Source organism: Nymphaea colorata, chromosome 1 (genome assembly GCF_008831285.2).
Source record: "Nymphaea colorata isolate Beijing-Zhang1983 chromosome 1, ASM883128v2, whole genome shotgun sequence".
NCBI classification, from domain to species: Eukaryota; Viridiplantae; Streptophyta; class Magnoliopsida; order Nymphaeales; family Nymphaeaceae; genus Nymphaea; species Nymphaea colorata.
Window position 1 is genome coordinate 2,521,708 of NC_045138.2, and position 20,782 is coordinate 2,542,489.

Genomic DNA, 20,782 nt, shown 5'->3' on the forward strand with positions numbered 1-20,782 from the left:
TTGACCTATTGGTCTGGTTACTACCAATATATATATATATATATATATATATATATATATATATATATATACCAATTTGCCACGAATTCGATTTGAATCAGGCCGATCAAAACCGATTTTCATTACAGATATTTTGGTATCAGATCTGGATACAGATAAAGCTTTGAATGTCACGAAAGGCACCTGCCCACTTTGAGACAGGTGTGCCTCTACCAGTATTCACAGATCATGAGCATGTATGAGGATGTTTAAAATGAATGGACCAAAAAAGTTCATTCCCCATTCAACTTTGGCACATGAAAGATAAACTTTTTACCACATGAAAACAATAAATGGGATATTTAATGAGCTAAAAGATAGTTTCCTTGACATTCGAGGAAAGGAATGTCTCATAAAATCCTGCTTTATTGACAATTAATCCTTGTTCTAATCAGGATTAAGGGGGATTATTACAGTTATTGTGTTGCCATGATCATACACAAGTGCATGCATGTACATGTACATATTTGTTACATACATAAGAGAGTTTTGATTTGTGATATGTATCTTACTCCAACGTCCGGAAAAGCTTGAACTTGATGAGATCATGAAAAATCTAGAAATTTCCCATCTAGAATATTAATGGGTTTTCTTTTTCTCCGTGAGTTTGGTGAGTTGCAGCCTTGTAGACCGTGAAGCCTTACAAAGACTACGCCATAAATTTAGGCATACTTCCATCAGATTATGGCAAAAGAAAAACCCAAGTCATTAAACTCTTTAAATGCTTTTAACTTCAACATCTTACTTTCAATCGACTATCACCCAGCATCTTACTCGAATCGAAAACTTGCTTTTGGTGCCTCAGGTTGTTGTCTCGAACCGCTCTTCAAACTCTATTATACTGTATATTATGAAGTTGGAGGACGTTTTCCTTCAACAAAACTACCCATGAATGCAATACTTAAAACAACCTTTTTTTCTCCATTTTATTTGGATTATATTCTGTTTCTATTCGTTAGTGACGTTTCATCATTTTCATGAGTGATGACACCTGACTTGACCTGATATCCAAAAAAATATGCCATGCTTCGTGAAAGAAAATATTTCAGCATCCAATTTTTCACTAGAATTTTGCGATAAAATCAAAAGCATTAATCTGCTCTATGATTAACTAAAGTTGGAGGCTCAAACTCGGCCGTTTAGAGTGGGAGCTGCTCTATGGGATACCGAAATATATAGCCACCAGATAAGCTAATCAGAGGACATTTTTTCCAACCAAAGGCAGAAATGATATTTCTTGTGATTCTTAACCGTGAAATTGAATTCATACATGGAAGTATGGAAGACAGGATTATCATCAGTAAAAAGATGGCAACATGGGTTGCAGAAAGGGCTTAATCTTGGCAAAAGAAATTGCCAGGAGAACTGTCAATGGCTTCAGTCAGAAGGTTTACCAAATCATACGTGATCAAGTTGGCATATGTCAAGTTGTTAACCTGAAATACTGTAGAAGGTTTTTTTTTTTTTCCATAACGCAAGCAACTAGACACATTTTGACACATAAAAATGAACATTTTGTCATATAATTCTAGATTTATTAACCTAAAGCATGAATCAAGCAGAGACTCTCTCTTGCTCTCTCTCTCTGTGCCTTCAACTCCACGGTTGTTTACATTGAAAGAAAGAAAATGATCGGAGCCGGTGAACGTGAAGATCGGAAATTATCTGAGCCAGGTTAGACAAATACAAAACCCGTGAGTATCAAATCCTGGGAAAGAGGCCAAATAATGGTGCATCGGAGTTAACCAAAGGCATATATCACTTTCCCTAGCGCACAAACTTGGAATATGCAGAAAAGTAACGTTGCATAAAACAAAATGCAAGCTTCCCCAGCATTTACACAAGGCAATCCAGTTTAGTCAGAACACAAGCCACAGTACAAGAAAAGAAAGAATAAAAAAAAGGTATTGGTGTGGTATGGAGATGCATACAAGCTATCATGGACATGGCCCACAAGGAGATGTAAAGTACAGAGAAGACTAGTGACTAACTGCAACAACTGCTTTGCTGTTGAATTGGTCGCCCTTTCATTTGCACTGTACTTGGAGGATTTTTGTTGGCGCTGGTCTGGTTGCCCAATCTGCATAGTGCACAAATAAGACCAAACAATGGACATAAAAATCAGATACGCACAGATGCTTTTTTCGTTCAAACTTTTGCTGCAGAGACCTTGAGAAGAAATAAATAAAATAGATAAAAGAACAATCTCTCTCTCTCTCTTTCTCTCTTTCTCTCTCTCTCTCTCTCTTTCTCTCTCTCTCTCTCTCTCTCACTCACTCAACAAGTAGCAAAAACAGTACTAATTTCTTATTCACTGCAGAGTATCTAAATAGCACATGCTAGTTCTTTCATGAAATTTAAAACAAGGATAATGATATCCACGACTGTCCATTTATGGCTTAAGAGTGGATTTTTCGAATGATTTAGATGATCAACATGTTGAATTTTCCCAGCTTACTTGCATCCAGCCTACTCAGAAAGAAAAGAATCTTCGACATCAGCAATTGGTTCTCAACATGGAGATGTTTTCAGGTCATTTTTATATATTCCACTCTCCAGTTTGCCGCATGCATGTCAGAGTCAAGGCAAGGGGGCCTCCTCGCTTGCCAACATGATGCCAGAATGATACCGGTCAAAACAATGGGCTTTGCATGGTGGGAAAAAATATATTAAACAGTCTGCAGGCTATACATGTAACACGGCCAGACTTTTTGAACAGGAGAGATGAGGATTGCACATCTATAAATCCATGCACGTGGATACGACACCATAAAGCAGATACATCACCAAATCTTAGCTGGAAACAATAGGCCAGAAAGCTTGCTACATATGAAAGCACCAGAGACTTTACCTCTTCTTAATTTCCCCAGCCATTGTCACAAAAGCTTTCTCAACATTGATGGAGTCTTTAGCGCTTGTTTCAAGAAAAGGGATTCCAAGCTCATCCGCAAAAGCCTACAATTCTCAAACGAAGTTGCACCTAATGTAAAGCCTCAGCAGAAAAAACTTACATGTGGAAGATATTGCCACTGGTAGCCTCTCAATGAAAAGAGGAATATCTATGCAACCAATAATATTGGAAGAAAAAGAGAGAGAGAAAAGAGACTTCTGCTCAAGTCATTTAGCCCCATGTCCCAATGAAACGAAAGTGTGAAATCATTGAAAAGAGACACGTAAAATACCTTTGCAGTTTGTGTATCCACAACTTTCTCGTCGACCAAATCACATTTGTTCCCAACGAGCAGCTTGCACACAGTATCACTTGCATATCTATCAATCTCGTTAAGCCACTGTTTGACATTATTAAAGCTCTCTTGCTCTGTTACGTCATAAACAATCTGCAGCAAACTTAGAATAGTTAAGGATGTGACAGTTGGTAGGATACAATAAAGCTACATAAGATAACCCATACAAGAGTAGAAGATGTTTGGATGGAAAAGAAAGGTTACAAATGTTCTCACTGAACCACTAAAACAGAATAGCATGTAGTGGTGCCCAGTACATCATCAATCATCTGAGAAGTGAACAAACGATAGGATGTGAACACTAGGTCCTACTTTGCTAGAAGTTGCAGAGTCTAGTCCCAGGTCAGAGATCAAATTTTACTTTGTTGATCAACATCAATATATTGTCAATACTTGAATATATTTCTCACTACTCTTCAATCCTATAAACATTAAAAAAATATCAAAAAAGTATGATGCAAATCCATCACAGAATACATAGGAAGCTAGTTTGGGAAAGACTTACAATGATTCCATGAGCCCCCCTGTAGTAACTGCTGGTTATGGTTCTAAATCGTTCTTGCCCTGCGGTGTCCCACTAACCAAGGAAGCTTCTATCAGTTCCAAACAAGAATCACAAGTTCTGCTGATAAGTGATAAATGCAATGAATTTTTATAAAAAATAATAAAACAACTTCTGGTAAAATCAATCCTTCTTGCAAATAAAAGGTCTAGTTTTCCTTAAACCTAAGAAACCAACAAAATGCTTATGGGCTTTTCTTCGAAAAGAAACAAACAAGCATTTCCATAGTTGCACTTTACCAACATTGGTGCAACTGCTATAGTAGTTCGTTCAGACACAAAGTAGTAACCTACTGGCATAATGGTTATAAGATTCCCCCCCACCCCCCCCCAAAAAAAAAAAAAGTGATTAAAAAAAAATTGACAAGCATACGATAAGTTAGCACGAGTCGGTTGCAAAACCAAATCACCTCCTGACAGATCAATTACCATTGTTGCTTGGGAGTTAAAGTTTCAAATTTTTACAAATGATTTGTGCTGCCATAAACCAAAGCAGACTTGAAATGGCATTTTATACTATAACTTTCATTCGACGTCCTTTTTCTTTTTTTAAGTCTTACAGATTCCACAAGAATCTGACCAAATAAAGCAAAATTGACCATCAATGAAGAAGTTAAATCAAGATTAATTATCGTTTCAGACATTTCTTTTTGGGAGTTGGGGCGATCAAGGCCTTAAAAAATGAGAATAAGACCAATTTCACCTAATTAACACTCGTTCCCTTCTTCCAAGCTTTTGTTTTCTCTCAACTTTAAGTCATCCACGATTCAATCTCTATAACAAATTTCAAAGAGAAGGAAAAATCATTGTTTTTCTACAACATGCTGCCAGCATCATCTCTTTTGGAATTTGGGCCACCTATTAATCATTTCAAAATAAGACCAAATAATCTTAGGGTTGGCTGCTAAATTTTAGACCTCTGAAAAGTCCTCATCAAAATTTGATCTGCTAATGACAAAAAGGAAGAAAGAGTTTCAAACAATTTGGGCAAACCCAGTAGCATGAGTCGAACTCATAAACATCAGATATCAAAATTGACAGCCACAGTGAACGTGTAATGACTTTTCTGAAACAATAATGCGGTCAACAACTTCAACCAAAATGTATCCTTCATTTTTGCGACCCGCTTATAACCATTTCCGCCTCATAAAGTCAATCAAAAAGGAAACCACGATAATAAATTGAAAAGAAGAGTGGAAAAGAACAGAATGCAACATAGAGATCCTACCCACTATCACGGATGATATCTTATTGAATTACATTACAGCCATATTACATGCATGCATACAATCAAGCATAGAAAACACACAGAAGCAAGCCATCTAAAACCAAAATGTTATAGTTTGCGACTTCCATTCATCAATATTAATAACCGATAATAGAAACAAGTAGCAATCTAAGCCGCGAAGTAAATAAACCTCAATTGCCAGCACCTTATTAATAAGATTTTTCTTTTTCTCTTTTCTCCTTTTTTCTAATTCAACCCCCGAGCGCCCCTCCCCCCACCCACAACAGGAAAAGAACAGAAGATCAAAGAGTACATCACCTTCAGTTCCAAATAAATAAATGAATGAATCCATTTTCTCCTGGGATACTCACTATTTGAAGCTTGATCGTTTTCCCGTCCAATTCCATGGTTCTGATTTTCTGGAAGACACCCCACAAATAACAGAAAAACAAGACAAGAAACACGATCTCAATGCACGTCAACAAAAACAAAAAATTCTACCAAAACCCAAAAGGAGACTAAGGGTTTCGGACTCACGAAATCGACACCGATCGTGCTGATGTAGCTATCCACATAAGAATCATCCTGGAAACCAAATTAACATATTCGAAAGGTTAAATATTCCTCACCCATCCATTGCCAAATCATGCACATCAATCAAAAGAAAGAAAAATTAAGTGCAGATGATCTAAAAAAGACAAAATCTTACAGCGAACCGTAGAAGGAGGCAAGACTTTCCGACGGAAGAATCTCCGATGAGCAAGAGCTTGAAGAGGTAATCGCTACAAAAAAAACGAGCCACAAATCGACGCATGAACCGGATAAAATCAGAATTCGAGAAACCCAATAAAAAAATTCACAGAAAGCAAACCAACGAAGAAACTTACTATTCGTTGCTCATTTTCTCTCCTTCAAGAAACCCAAAGAAAGACCAAATCAAAGGCAGAAGAAAGAAAAAGAAGGGGGCAAAAAAAAAATTGAAGAGAAATGCTAGAGATCGTTGAGGTATTCACAAAGAAATGGAGCCAGAAAGAGAGAAAGAGAGAGACGCTTCCCCCAAATTCTCTAACCTCCCTTCCTGTCTACGCATGCCGTTGAAGCCCCCTGGAGACTTTTGCTTGCCCAGCTTAGCCCTTCATGCGTTGGTCAAGGACTATTTTGACCTTCTCCACCTAGGGACTGTTTGGCCCGGGATGAAAAATCCTGGGACCAATGGAATGTGTGTGTGTTTGGAGAACGTGGATTACAATATTTAAAAATTAATTTCTTAGAAATAAAACGAACTAATAAAAAAAATATTTACAATATTTAAAAATTAATTTCTTAGAAATAAAACGAAATAATAAAAAAAATCTAACATTATTTTGCAATATAGTTAGTGTTTGACAAGTGGTACTCTTGGATTGGCGATGGAATCTAATCTGTAGGCTTCAAGAAAGCATAATGTGATGCTTCAAGTAACGAACCGTGTTATATATATCCTTGGGCTAGCTTGATTAAATTAAAAAATATATATTTTTAATATAAAATAAATAAATATAATTAATCGTAATAAAATATTATAATTATATATTGAAATCAATAAAATATATATTAATTCATATTATCGAGTTGGCCCGATGCCCTTTTCTTAAGTTTGGACTGGATTGCCGATAGCCCGACCTAGTGCCCAAACTTACTTTGGAGTGTGATTTTTGAACATCAGTTCTAGTCGAACTTGAATTTACCTCTTAAATTTGCTTTCTGCAATAATAAGTTGACATTGGATCCACTGGATCGGAACATTTATTTGTGACTTTTTTTTTTTACCTGAACTTTGGCTAGTGTTTACTTTTGAATTTGAATCTAATCCCGAGATCCAAATTAAGTTAGAGCGTTTTTTTTTATTCCTTTGATATCTAATTTTTTTCGAAAAACTAATTTAAATTGGAGAGATACATATTTTCTAACATTTTTTTCATTCCAGTGAGGATTGGGCATCGGGCCTGGGTAATCGCTGTTACCCGGTACCCAGCCCGACTTGATTTATTTTTTATTTTATTTTTATTTAATAATATATATTTTATTATTAAAATATATTTTGTGTTTAAAAAAAACTATTTTATATTTAAAAAATATTTTTATTTTAACCAAGCTATGCCCAGGCTCAGGTTTCAAATATCGGTACAGGCCCGGGCGTTTCAAGCATAAACCTAATTCCAACATGAAGTAAAACAACTACCAAAATAAACATCGTCCCATAGTGTGAATCAACAATTGTAACATGGTAATTCAATTTTTTAAACAAACAAGTGTCTCCCAGTGAGGGCCGGAGCCAAGGGATGGCCGGCATGGGTCCTGACCGCACCTCAAAAAAAGTCTTTTTTTCAAAGAACTTACATTTAAATTTTAGAAAAAATTTACTTGTCCTATATAAAATTTTTGAGAAATGATATTTCGGTCCATGTCAAAATTTAGAAACTTTAATTTAGCGTTCTTCACGAAAAATTTCTACCTCTGACCCTCCTCTGAACCCTAGGCTTACTATGTATGTTGATTATGCTTTAGACCAATGGCTGCACACACTTTGATAACTAAGTCTCTTGACTTGGATGCGGGAGCCTTTCTCTCTCTATCTTTCTGTCTCTCTCTAGCTTTGACCAACGTTGAGTGGCCAACTAAGTGTGTCGACCCAGGTGTGGTTTTCCAGCTTAATGAATCCGAGGTTGAAGAGAAACCCATAAACCTTTTAAAGAGCATAGTTAATTAAATTTGAACCATGACCATCTACATAACAGCCACCCAGATTATGCCAACCCACTTGAATCTAGTTCTCTCCTGCCATTTTATGATTTCACTATTATCTTTATATCGCAATCTGGGCATTGAAGTTAAGGATGAACATCGGGCCACATATCCAATAGTCGGATACCCAGCTTATGATGGGTCAAGCTTGGGTTGGTCATTTGATCTTTGGGCCGAGCCAACAAAAGTAACTTGCTGTGTCGAGCTAGCTCAAGTCAAGTATTGAGGACCCGACTTTGCTCGATATATATATATATATATACACACCTTACTTCTTCGCTTTTTTTTTTTTAATTTTGTTCTCTCTCTTTCTCTCTCTCTCCTCGCTGTGATGTTGGCAGCCAGCTCCTTTAAAACTAAGCCAAGGTATTATCCGGCAGGGTACTCAGCCCGAAAAAAAGGCATCAAAGCTGGCCAGCGTAGGTGGGCCCGACTAAGCTCAGTTCGGCCCAATAAGATTTTTTAATATTATTTTTATTAGTTTTTATATATAATTATAATATTTTATTATAATTAATTATGCATTGTTTTATATTAAATATATATTTTTTAAAATTTCAACTGTGAACCTGACTCCTTATCAAGCGGAACCGGCCTAATGCCCATGCCTACTTAAAACCCTTACTGATAACTAGAAACTCTTTCATCACTGAGGGTACCAATCCCAGGCTTAGCTAGGCTAGGCGTCGACCGTTGAATGGTAAATCCCGATCATTTGACTGCACTCCATTTTCCCAAGTATGTGTGCATGTGAGGATGCACGCAAACGTGTGTGTGTGCATATATATTAATTAAAAGGTACTAAGAAGAGAACGTGAATACATGTAAGGTGATGTTTCATAGAGACCTGCCTGACTCGTGCCCATGATACCAACCCCTCCAAATAGTAGTCTGCCAGTATGAGAAAATTTTTGTGATTTATTTTAACAAATGAATTTGAAATTGGAACACGCAAGTGGTACCTTGAATTCTCGTTTTTCAGGTTACAATGAAGTATATTTCGATCAAAAAAACTTCTCATAATGCGTTTATCAGAATCCAGAAAGAAGGATAATCTGCAATTTCCTGATAAGAATAATTATTAATGTACAGTGCCACCTGAATTTCATAAACTTCTCTAACATCGAATTCGTTTTAATTCTGAATTTACCTTCAGTCAAGTTTAATCGCAGGATAGTGCCTCTTGGGTCTCGCCCTCCGACTTTCACTTATTCTCAGAGCTTAAAACCTATATGATGGTGAAATGTTTGACTTCCTCACTACTATAATTTTCTCGGTACAGTGAGGATAATCTTTACATGAAACAGAAGTTACCAAGGCAATCAAACATGGCCTTAGAGTAGATAATAGCTGTTATATCCTAGTGATCTGTGATGTGAGGACAGATGACACCGGCTTTACTGGTGCATGTAGAAAACATTTTGCTCGTACATGAGAGTTATTTTTTAAGCAATAAAAAGAACTTATGTTTGTTCTGTTCCACTAGATAAGTGTAAATGCAAAAATATTATCATAACTGCCAAAGTTATGATGCATCATGTTGTATGTACCGGTGTTAGAATCCACGTCTTATGCTCATGAAGATATGATAAAAGTTAAAACTGAAAATTCCCCTGTCAATGATAGCAGTATGCAGTTTCTTGCTTCTTATTGGAGAAGGCAGAAAAAAACTAGTGAAGAAAGCTTAAAAAACTTAAAACTGCCAAACCATGGTAGACAAATTCTCAAGAAACCAACACCCTTTTCTTATCTTGGCTTTGTTGGATTGCATTTTGCCACTGCCAGCTGCATATTGGTAGGCTTCAGCAGGTACGACCCTCTAGGTCCTCCTGCTGACTATTGGAGAGTAGGCACACTTTAAACTTACAGCAAGAGGGGCACACTAATGAAATCTAAATTATAATGGAACAAAGGAAAAGTTGCATCAATTGATAAAAACAAAAAAGACGTACAGAAATAGGAAATTTTTGTAGGCTATTTGTTTACCATATTGTAACACCTCACAAGGATTATACATGTTAGGAGAAACAATTATGCCTCGTTACCTGGAATAATTCAAAGAGGACTAGCCAGAATATGTTCTGAACAAGTATGATAGTATTTCTCGAAAGTTACTCAGTTGGACACCATTGTTAGGATCAATCAGGTATGGAACCTGAAATAAATTCAACTATGTCATTTTAGATGAAGAATTAGATGCTATAACTTGCAGTTTAGATCCAGCTAATTAACCAACCGAAACAATATCGCATTTATATAACTTCATGCTTTAAATACCATGCAGTAATGCCAATGGTGTAGTATTGAATCTATTGATGGATATAAGCATACCTCTTTTGATCCTGAGATCTGATACAAGTAACTAACTCTGGAAGATCCTTCCCCAACATTGTTCAGGATATAAGGAAGCTCCAATTCACATAGTGCTTCACGAACAATCCTTGCATACTGTGAAGAGACCAATGAGACTCAATCAACAAATCTCCACGGTAGGTTTTCTACAATAAATTCTTCAAACCAATAAGTTTCACTACTTTCCCAACAACCAGCATTATTGCCAAGAAAAGATGCAGAATAACTATTTCGATTATTAATTTAACAGTAAGATCAGATCCAATATCCTATCATAAGCCAGAAATTGATTTCAAATTCTTCTCATGCTCAAGTTGGCTTGCACAAAAGTACTGCAGAACGGTCACCTGCTGCATAACTTCTATCATCCATGTTAATAATCTAGTATATTTCTGAATGAAGTTGAATTACTGAAATTCTTTTTCCTATTTAATTGGTTAAGAAATAGACGTCTATTTGTTTCAGTAATTCAATCATGGTGTAGGCACATACAGGATTATTTTCATATGAAAATAGTTCCAACTTTTGAGGTGGTGCTACTGTCTTGGCCTTTGTCCACAGCTTCAAACCTCTTCCTGCTCGGAGAATTGTTGGTACCCATCCCGTGAATAGTGTGCTGCATGAAGCCAACGCATTGTTTCAGCTTATCAGGGAATATACAGGTACAAGATCAAAATTTGGATAATCATGCCTAAGTGATCTAACTTCAAATACCTGCACCAATTGAACACAAATCTATTGCTTAAGTTAATGTCCAGCTAGGTTTTGAGTTTCCGCCTGCAAGGTGGAATGCGGGATAAATGCTAACCAAAATCCTTCCTAAAATAACCACTAGAGTGGTTGAACTTTCTATCATTAATTTGCAGCTTTACTGAATCAAAATCAAGTCATAAAACATAATAGGAAAGCTAGTGTCAAGAAAAGTAAATGGCTGGCACTAGCCACACTACTTCTTCCAGAAAGACATACAAATTGCAACCAAATATGCAGTTCTCTGGATATCATATCGTAAATATTACCATGCAGGAAATTATAACTGAAAGGATCTGTACCTTTCCAAGAGCCCAGGAGATGGGTTCCTTCCTTGACCGTACTGCTGGTATAGGTATTTAACTATTTCTCCTAAATTAAAGGGAAGGAGAAGAAATATTAAAATGATTTCTCTGTTGAATAAAAGAACAAAACTAAGACCAGAAAAAGGTCACCATGAGCGAAATGTGCAGAAGCTAGGAAATGAAAATTTAGAAAAAAAAATACAATTATACACACCAACATGTGCAGGCCAGAAGAAGAAACCGGGTCTCACATGGAAACAGTATAAATTCTGAGAATAGCAAGAAAAGGATCAAGCAAACCATTTTCTCTAATCAAAGGGCAAGACAAAATATCATATGGCAAAATACAAACAAAATTATTCCCAATCCTATGTCACATGAGTGCAGAGAGTGGGTGCTGGTGCCAGTGCGGATGAGGGTGCCGCCACAGCACATCCCAAAAAATTTGGGTGCGGAGGTGCAGTGAGGGTATATATATACATAATATATTTATTATATATACAAATGTATGTATTCATAATATATATATATATATATATATATATATATATAATTTTAAGCTTGTTTCTTAGGCTAATCTTTCCAACCATCTTTATCACAATAATGGCTTCCTGCCAATTTGCATCAAACTATGAAAGTAGTTCTACTATGCACAGCAACTGCATGTAGAGTTCCCATTTTGTCTCATGACTTGCACACATGAAACTTCTTATAACAACTAAAAGCTAGACATACCATTAGAACATTTAACAAAACCAGAGTTGAGGGTACTACAAAATTAACCACCATTGATCTGATAAACAAGCTATTTGACATCAAAATAAAAGTTCTCCACTGTCATGGACCAAATTGAACCTTTTACCAATTGCATTGGATTTGATGCTTCAATAGGTCCATTTTTAATATCATCAATGATCAAAAGGCATAATACCAAATTGAACTTGGAGAAGAAATTTGAATGCTCAACAACAGATAATGACATAACATCCCATCACAAAGCATGGCAATGTATGATGCAGTAGGCATGCAAATTGTGGACAGCAAGATCAAATAGTTATAATTGAATAATAGAATGTAACAGGGGAAAGAACACATAATGATGGTCATTGGAGAAATAGCTGCAGAAAAACTTCAAACTGTGACTGGTGAGACTATTTTTCCAACGACCAGAAAGAGTAACCCAAACCATAATTAGTAACACTTTGGTGAATCAATACAACAATTAGTAAACCAAGCCGTCTACCGAAGCAAATTTGTGCTATAAGTTTAGAAAAACTCACCACTCTCATAAATAGAGATTCCAGTGTTTGGATCAATGAGGAAAGGAAACCTGCATCAAAATTCATGAAAAATGAAAAGTGATCTTGTGCATTTCTTTGTCGCAATAGAAGAAATGAGAAGCAAGAACAATTAGATGCAAAATAATTGAATGTCAAGTTGGATTGGTCTCTGATGTTGGCATGTTTTGAATGCATTAAACTGGTTCATCTTTTAAGGCTTTTTACACTCACTGCAAACCCACAACATACTCACTGTTCTTTTCCTCCAAGTTTCGTAACCATTTCACGGTGCCTTGAGGAGCCTTTAGGACAGGGATAGACCTGTACAATTTTCAATGAACTTGTTATAATAAAAAAATACAATACCTCCTGTTGAAGATAACGTGGAAAGATTATGATGATGAGCAGATCTTAAAATGTGCTACAACTAGCAATAGCTGACACATAACATAAATGGAACATGAATAACCAGCGATTCTCTAAACTTGTATGACAGGTTGTTTTTTAATTGATTTGATTAATTCCCTTAACCATAGCACAACAGACAGAACTACCTTTTCCTTTCTGTAAGTTATTATGACTGAGCAAGTATGTTTCAGAAAAGAGAGAACCGAAAGGGGCAGTGCCATATGGACACCATTGCCAAATTATGATGCTTTCAGAAATCGATCTGGAGAAAAGAAGTTTCTTAAGTACAACTACTTCCACATAGTTTTATCTGTAAACATGACCCCGTTATCATGAAAATACCAAGGGAAAAGAATTCTACCGAAGATGGTGAAAGACAATAACATCTTCAGCCTTTGATTTCTGAAGATAAGGACATCTAGAAGTTATACTTTCTCCAGTTCTCTTTTCAGCCAATGAATGATGCAGTGAAATGAAATTTATTTCCCAAGAAGATCTAGCTCTTTGAGGGATTGCCAAAAGCATTGGATTTTTTTTTATATAAGCATTTGAAAGGATTTGACAAGAGAGAATTCTCTTCCTTCCTTATGTGCGATATGTGATTCTCCAGCAAAAACACGTGAACACAGACAAAGTTACAGACATACTCATGTAGAATTTAGAGAGACACATAAATGTGTATGAAAGTACCACTAGCATGATCAAGAGAGCAAGACATTGGATCCAAAAACTCAGTAAGAGTTAGGCCTACCCTACGACTTCACAAAAGCTTGTCAATAAATCAGAATTAAGTGAGAAGTTCAGTTGTTGAGTGCAGTTGTTAATGAAGCAAAAAACCATTTACCTACTTGTGTTAGTAGTGTTCTGCATAGAAAACAATCTGGAGCCTAAATATGAATAATAGAAAACACACTTGAGTCCAACAGTAACTATAAGATGCAATCTAGTTTTTTCCTTTTGCAGAAAAACTTGGAATTCTGCTACTTAACATTGCCAATGTAGTCAGATAGTTGATCTTCACCTCTAAAGAAAGATCAAGCTCAGTAGATGCCTCTCGAACTCTTCTACAAAAAGGGCATGCCTCTGGCCACAAACAACTTCAACAACTCAATTTGCAAGTCACCGCAATCAAAAATCAAACTTATATCAAGGATCCAAATATTGGAAACGCTATAGGAACTTTCTCTGGTGTATCTCAATCATAGAATCCATGTGGTAGGTGGGACCAGATAGAAGCATAAGGAAAAATATATAATAGACTAATCTAAGGTTGTGATCAGAGTGCCCGCTCTACCTCCCTCATGCTAACTGAGATTCACATGCATGGCTTCCAATAACTATTTTTACGAGCTTTTAGAAGACTCATACCAAATTCATAGAGCTGCAACCTTTCAGGAGGCTTTCTTTCACTGCTTCCAGCCTCTTGTTGGTTCAACTTGCTTGGTATTAATGACTTTGATCCCCATGGAAGTCTTGCAACAGAAGCCAGGGAAGATGAAGCCACCTATGGAATATGAATGACCATTCATTAACCATAATCAAAACACTTAGACCTTTAGATTAGCTAGGCTATTTTTGATATGTTCAGAAAGAACAAGAATACACAACCTGCCAGCATCAGAAACACAATATGCCAAGGTTCATTACTTCATCGTAAGACTTGTCAACAGCAGTCGTTTGGCCAGAACCAACCCCTACCAAATCCTGTCAAATCCACTTTTGGTGATAAAGAAGGAAGTCCACTTAATGTTTAGGCAAGCTAAGATGGTCTAATTAATATATAGAGCTTATATGATTTAGGTCATTTCATAAAAAAACCCAGATTCAACCAACCCCTACCAAATCCTGTCAAATCCACTTTTGGTGATAAAGAAGGATGTCCATTTATTGTCTAGGCAAGCTAAGGTGGTCTAATTAATATATAGAGATGATATGGTTTAGGTCATTTCATATAAAAAACCCAGATTCAACCTGGATCCCAATTAAGGTCTGCAATCAGTACCAGTATTCAGACTTGGTGCAAATCCAAGGTTGACAGTTGACACCGTAAATCATCATTGGAGAACTTCACTATCTTCAAGTGGCAGATGTACGTAGGATATAGCAAAATGCCGTTACGATCTTCCAATTAATGAGGATACCCACGCTATGCATTTACGATACTATGGCCGTAACGTTCTCTAAAGGTTTTTCATCCTCCTTTGGGGGTATGGAATGGATCTGTATGCACAAAGGCTACCTGATGGTCTTTGCGCCTGAACAATTTTTTTGCAGCTTTTGTCGGAAATTGCAATTTCATATTCAGAACCATGGTTTCGCTGAAACCGTGAGGTTGCAACAGGACTTTAACACGGTAGTCTTGAGATTAATAGTACAATCTGCATAAATAATTAAATAATATGTTACTGGACTTGGCAGATTCATCGATAGAATACCTCTAATAACTCATTCCGTGGTTGAGTAGGATCGCCTCCCTGTTATTACATGTGAAACACAAGAAATGCAATAGGGTTAGGAACATCATGTCTCGTGGCAAAAAGAAAACTAGAAAGCTTCAATATTTCATGTAGGTTTAGCTTCAATTGTCTAGAAACCAACAGTCGCTCTCTGATTTCACTTTTCAAGTACACACTGAGAAATATCGGCAAACAAAGTAATTTGGCTGGAAGAATTAACAAGAGTAAAATCTCTAGCTCCAGAAAGGTCATGAAGAATGCCAAGTATGCGCTAATGATGAGCATAAAGAATGAATTGAGCGCAATGCTAATATTGAAAACAAGAGGGAGAGAAAAGGAGGAGGAGAAACAAATAAGTCCGGGAATGTGGATAATAGTTAACGGAAGTATCTGGCAGGACCAAGCGACCAGCAGCACCAATTTGCCAAAGAAGAATATATGTCGTCACCGATGCAGGGCATACAGATAGATATTGCCAGAGAAAGAATTACATATAAACACGTAGAATTCAGAAACAGAGTAAATTAAAGTAGTTAGCAAGTTGGTATTACTGCAATACAGCGCTAACATATAAAGATATCAGAGGGAAAAAAAAAGGACTTACACCCAAGAGATTGAGCAAAGGACAGAGAACGGCCAAGAAACTGTTTGATTGGCCTCTTCCATTGGCATCAGAAGATTGTGTACCGACACCGGTGGCGCTACCTATTTGGGCTGAATCAGCACAATCTGCCTCTTCATGAACAGATTTTGCCGCCCTCGGGCTGCCCATCTCAGCATACCTCTTCCTAGTGGCGGGAAATCTGAGGCACCCAAGTGAAGAGCTAAGGTTGAAGGAAGGATTGGCACATCTGTTGGAGGATAGTTTCAGGGGCTGACTCGGTTGAGCCCTCGCTCTGCGATTTACGTGGCCACCATTGGAGGGGTGGACTAGCTTGAAGGATGACATTGTGTGCAGCATCATTAGCGTATCACAGTGCCACGAGGCGCAGATTATCATTTTGTTGCTGCTTTTAGAACTTTTGAACAATTATCCATGATTCGACAGAAGAAAAAAATTATAAACAAAGATTTTCTTTTTCTTTTTTTTTTTAATTGATTCCGGCGATTGAAATCCATCTCCGACTTATGACAGGTCCATCCTTCTTTATTCATTCAACTGTTTCAAATTAACGCCTTCTTTTTGTTCAATCCCAATTTCTTTAAAGCATGCTCGTCTCTATTAATGAAGAATTGGGTTGGGTTTTTTGGAGATTCAAGGATTTGTCCTTTCTTTCCCTTTCGGTGGTTGGCGAAAGAAGGTGACAAAATTTAGCAAGGAACCACCGATTTACCAATCTCATTAACCACATCATTTACCGCCGCCAAAACTTTATATGGATTGCTTCTTTCGCTTCTTTCCCCGCTACCAGTGATGATTAAAAATATGTATTAAGTGAAAAAAAGAAAAACATTGCAATAAAAAGGTTTGACTATTGGCTTTTGAACCAGTGGATACTGAGCCAACATGATTTTAACAAATCAAGTGGCGGAAAAATAGGGGAATGAAAGTTGAAACCAAGAGCAGGTTATTGCTGAAGCAGTTCACTTTCAAATATAACATGTATCTTCCTTCCATTCCATTCTGCCAGTACTCCCACTTTTTTTTGGGTACTCATCAGGGAAAAAACTTCACAAATAACTGCTCATCGTTTGTCACAATTAATATCTCAATGTTTACAGAAGTACAACCACCTGATTGAGTAGAAAATAATTCACAAATGCATGCTTCAGGAATCAAGACTGTTAAAATATATTTGAAAATATTATTTTGCCCTTAATAGCAAAAGAATTTATTAAAAAACTTTCATAAACTACACTTTTTAAGTACATAATTTCATCTCTCTCTCGTTTATCTCTACAATCATACCTCCATTTCAATATCTATATATATCTGAAATGTAAATGTTACATTGGGGTCAATATCCATAATTGTTCTTTGTTTATCAAGTAAGAAGCTACTTTGATCTTGGCTACCGCTTTAACACTAGGAAACCTTTTACTCGGGTTTGCAAGGGGGTGGGTGGAAGGGGATCAAATCCCCTTATACATGTAGCCAAGAGGATGTCAGTAGATCTGATTTGAATTGGATGTGGCTATTATATATTAGGATATTTCTTAATTTGATTTGGAATCATAATTGATTCAGATATATAAAAATAAGAAAACCATATAATATATCCCAAAGAAGTGAATATGGTACCCAGCAAATTGTTTAATACGATTTCATGATTTAATATCTGCAACTAGCCATCAACTTTGCGATGCATGTGAAATTCTTATTAAGTTCAACTTCTTGAATTCAGATTTGAATCATAGATACGATATATCTGAACCATTAATAGCTACGATTTCGAATTGAGTTGCATTTGTTCGAATTCTAAAGCATGTATCCTCAAAGTGTATTTATAACTGGAATGTTCTGTTCATATGATTCTTGTTAAAGACGATGGCAGCCATGAATCTTGCTAGGTGTATCAGGCATCCTGCCAAAGATAAAAGAAGGAGATAACAAAAAAAAAAATGTTCTATCAAATTAACTTCTGGTCATATGCTTGCATTATGACTGACTTTAAAACACCAACTCATCCGGGTGAAATTTTGTTAATCAACTTTAAGTCTTCAACGGAAATTTTCAGTGTCGGTGTTACCTTTTGCCTGTAATTTCAACAAACCGATCGCCTTTTACAATTTTTTCTAATAAGGATCACAATTTAAATAAACTACCTGTCAAATAACGCCTGGCTTAAAGTAAACTATAATTAACTTGGAAAACAGAAAATATTGTTAGCTAAAATGTAAAAAACGTAATTTAATGATATTTGGTAGCACTGAACACAATATATGTGGATTTGTTCTATTTTTCGGGATGGCAATTCACTTCAAGTCTTCATGTTTTAGGTGGCAGTTTTCATGAAGCAATGTAAACGTAATTAAGAAAATCACAAGTAGTATTTTTTTTTTTGTTATTCAAAATATATTCGAAATTTTTGAAGAAAGAAATAACAAAAATGGGGCTTGCCCTACTGAGCGAGATGATTAGTGCCACCACACATGCGGGAATTTTAGCTCTTTTTCGTGGGTCAAAAGTTGTGTTGATACCTGGTGGTGAGATTGCCAAGTGCTTTAACTTGTGCATAGGACTCATCCCTTTTTTAGTAAGGCTGTACAGGAGTTGAGTCGAGCCCGAGCTTATCTAGCTCGAGCTAGACTTGGCTCAAAAAACTTGAGCTCGGCTCGAAATTGAATCGAGTTCCTTATAGCAAGTTCGAGCTCGACTCGACTAAACAAAATCGAGCTTGAACTTGACTCATTTAACTCGTTTAAGCATTAGCTCATTTGACGTTAACTCATGTAACTGGTATAACTTGTAAAAATTTGTTTTTACTCTAAAAGTTAAAACCAGTGAGCCGATTTTGACAGTATTATATAGAGTATGGGTTTGCGAGTCAAGTCTTGTTCAAACGAATCGAGTTCTTAAAACTCAAACTTGACTCGTTTATCATTTCGAGTAACTTTGTAAAATCAAACTCGGCCCGTTTATAAACGAGTCGAGCATTAACTGAGTTTTTTCGAGAAGCCCTGAGTTGGCTTGGCTCACCATGCAGCCCTACCTACTTTTCAGTAAAAAACATATCTACCAACAGCTGGACTAACCGCAAGCTGCCTAACTTGCCTTTGTCCGTTTGAGCTATGCTATGTCCATTCCGAGCAACAAAAAGTGTGGCTATGAGTATATTAGAACACAAACTTAGGAATAGGCAAGTGAAAAAATTATAATAGCACCATTTCTGCTGTAATTGTTTAGTAATGAGAGAAAGAAAAAGGAGAAGGAGATGAAGGAGTGGCGTCTTTGTATGCACTTTGCATCATTACTTGAACAACAATTAGTTGGCCATATACTGTTAAAACATAAACAACTAAAATGAATGACCCACCACCCCCCAGTCCAGAAACCAGGCACCCATCAACAGAAATTTTTTGAGTGAATGCAAGAACTAGTGAAGACCATAGATCAGAGATTCAAGCCATGGATGAATTACATGATAACTCCTAGCTAGCAGTGAGAGAGACAGAGCAACACCATCAATTTGGCCATAGAGTTCAAGATGATCTTCTCAAGGAAGCTACCACTGGTATGACTATGATGACGATGACCACCGCACCGAGAGCAATGGCGATGCAGGTCCACTTCCTGGAGCTCTTCTGGTACTCCCTGGCCGTCTCCAGCTGAACAACGCCATTGGTCACGAAGGAGCTCGCATGGGCGACGTGTCTCTCTATGTCGTTGAGCTGCTGGCCCTGCGCCTCCACCAGAGCCGCCATGTCCAGGAAGATTTGGTGCAAGTCCAGCAGACCCCTCTCTATCTCCTTCACCGCGTCGTGCCGCTCTTGAATCTCAGAAATGGTGTCCATTATCTGTCCCCGGCCTTGCTGCTGTATGGCCTGCCGGAGAAAGTTCTCGCTCTCGCCGGTCTCGATCAGCCGCTCCACCGTCTGCTCGTCCGGCGCCTTGCCGGTAACGGTGAAGAAGCGCCGTTCGACGGTCTCGCGGTACTCAGCCGCCATCCGCACTCTCAGCCCCTGGAAGTCGTCCATGGTGTCCTTGAGCTTCCGGCCCAGGCCCCCCACAACGGACGTCCGGGTCCGGTCGGCGGAGCTGCCGGGACCGCAGCCGGGGATGTTGCGGTGGACGGCGTTAGATTTCTCGAGCGCGGTGATCTTGGCCTTGATGAGCTGCGCGAGCTTGAGCACCTTCTCCACGTCCGCATCCATCCGGCAGCGGAGATCCTTGATGGTGGCAGCGTCGTGGGCGCGTTTCGCTTCCTCGTTGGCGGCTTGCAGCTGCCGGTAGAGTTTCTCCATGGACTGCATGTCCTCCTTGACGTTCTCCACCACCTGGAAGAAGTGGTCGAGGTCAGCTCCGCCGTCGTCGTCACTGGCGGTGCCGCCTCCTGGGGCAGGGCCGACCACCCCGCCGCCAAACTCCAAGTCATGTTCTGCCTGCCTTTTCAGATCTGTGTATGAACGTTTGAAGGATCCGGAGATGAGGTCGTTCATCCTCAAATAATTCTCTCTCTCTCTTTCTCTCTCGTGGAAGTTTATGGTTGCTGCAATTTAAGGAGAGAAAAGCTCTGGATTGCTGCGACTTAAGGAGGGAGAAGCTGTAGCTCCCTCCCCATGAAAGTTTACGATTGCTGCGCTTCAACAAGGAATTAGAGACAGAAGCTCTCTCTACCTCTCTCTGATCAGACAAACTTGTATTGTATGGGATGACTAGGAATTGGGTTGTCAAGAGAGGAGAATAAGAAGTGGATGAAGGAAGAACCATGGC

At 37.8% G+C, this 20,782-nt stretch overlaps 3 protein-coding genes across 4 annotated transcripts; all 3 read right to left on the reverse strand.

The window, feature by feature from the left end:
- Window positions 1–1,827: 1,827 nt before the first annotated feature.
- LOC116255385 (ras-related protein RABD1-like) lies at window positions 1,828–6,152 on the reverse strand. Its single transcript, XM_031631185.2, has 8 exons — window positions 5,961–6,152; window positions 5,783–5,855; window positions 5,611–5,658; window positions 5,445–5,492; window positions 3,790–3,861; window positions 3,222–3,377; window positions 2,891–2,994; window positions 1,828–2,119 (listed from the first exon to the last, which is right to left on the reverse strand). Exons 1-8 carry the CDS (start codon window positions 5,972–5,974, stop codon window positions 2,026–2,028), a joined length of 609 nt encoding a protein of 202 aa, XP_031487045.1. The 5' UTR covers window positions 5,975–6,152; the 3' UTR covers window positions 1,828–2,025.
- Window positions 6,153–9,674: 3,522 nt separating this feature from the next.
- LOC116255373 (uncharacterized) lies at window positions 9,675–16,500 on the reverse strand. Of its 2 annotated transcripts, XM_031631172.2 has the most exons (11): window positions 16,013–16,500; window positions 15,388–15,426; window positions 14,321–14,456; window positions 13,974–14,035; window positions 12,798–12,865; window positions 12,545–12,594; window positions 11,262–11,331; window positions 10,702–10,825; window positions 10,189–10,305; window positions 9,903–10,012; window positions 9,675–9,693 (listed from the first exon to the last, which is right to left on the reverse strand). In XM_031631172.2, exons 1-10 carry the CDS (start codon window positions 16,406–16,408, stop codon window positions 9,923–9,925), a joined length of 1,152 nt encoding a protein of 383 aa, XP_031487032.1. In that variant the 5' UTR covers window positions 16,409–16,500; the 3' UTR covers window positions 9,675–9,693; window positions 9,903–9,922. The 2 variants fall into 2 exon arrangements, with proteins under 2 accessions (XP_031487032.1, XP_031487024.1); XM_031631164.2 differs by lacking the exon at window positions 9,675–9,693 and having other exon boundaries at window positions 9,734–10,012.
- A 3,051-nt stretch (window positions 16,501–19,551) lies between these two features.
- On the reverse strand, window positions 19,552–20,508 carry LOC116264586 (syntaxin-124-like). Its single transcript, XM_031644899.1, has one exon. The coding sequence runs from the start codon at window positions 20,506–20,508 to the stop codon at window positions 19,552–19,554; it is 957 nt and encodes a 318-aa protein (XP_031500759.1).
- Window positions 20,509–20,782: the final 274 nt, after the last annotated feature.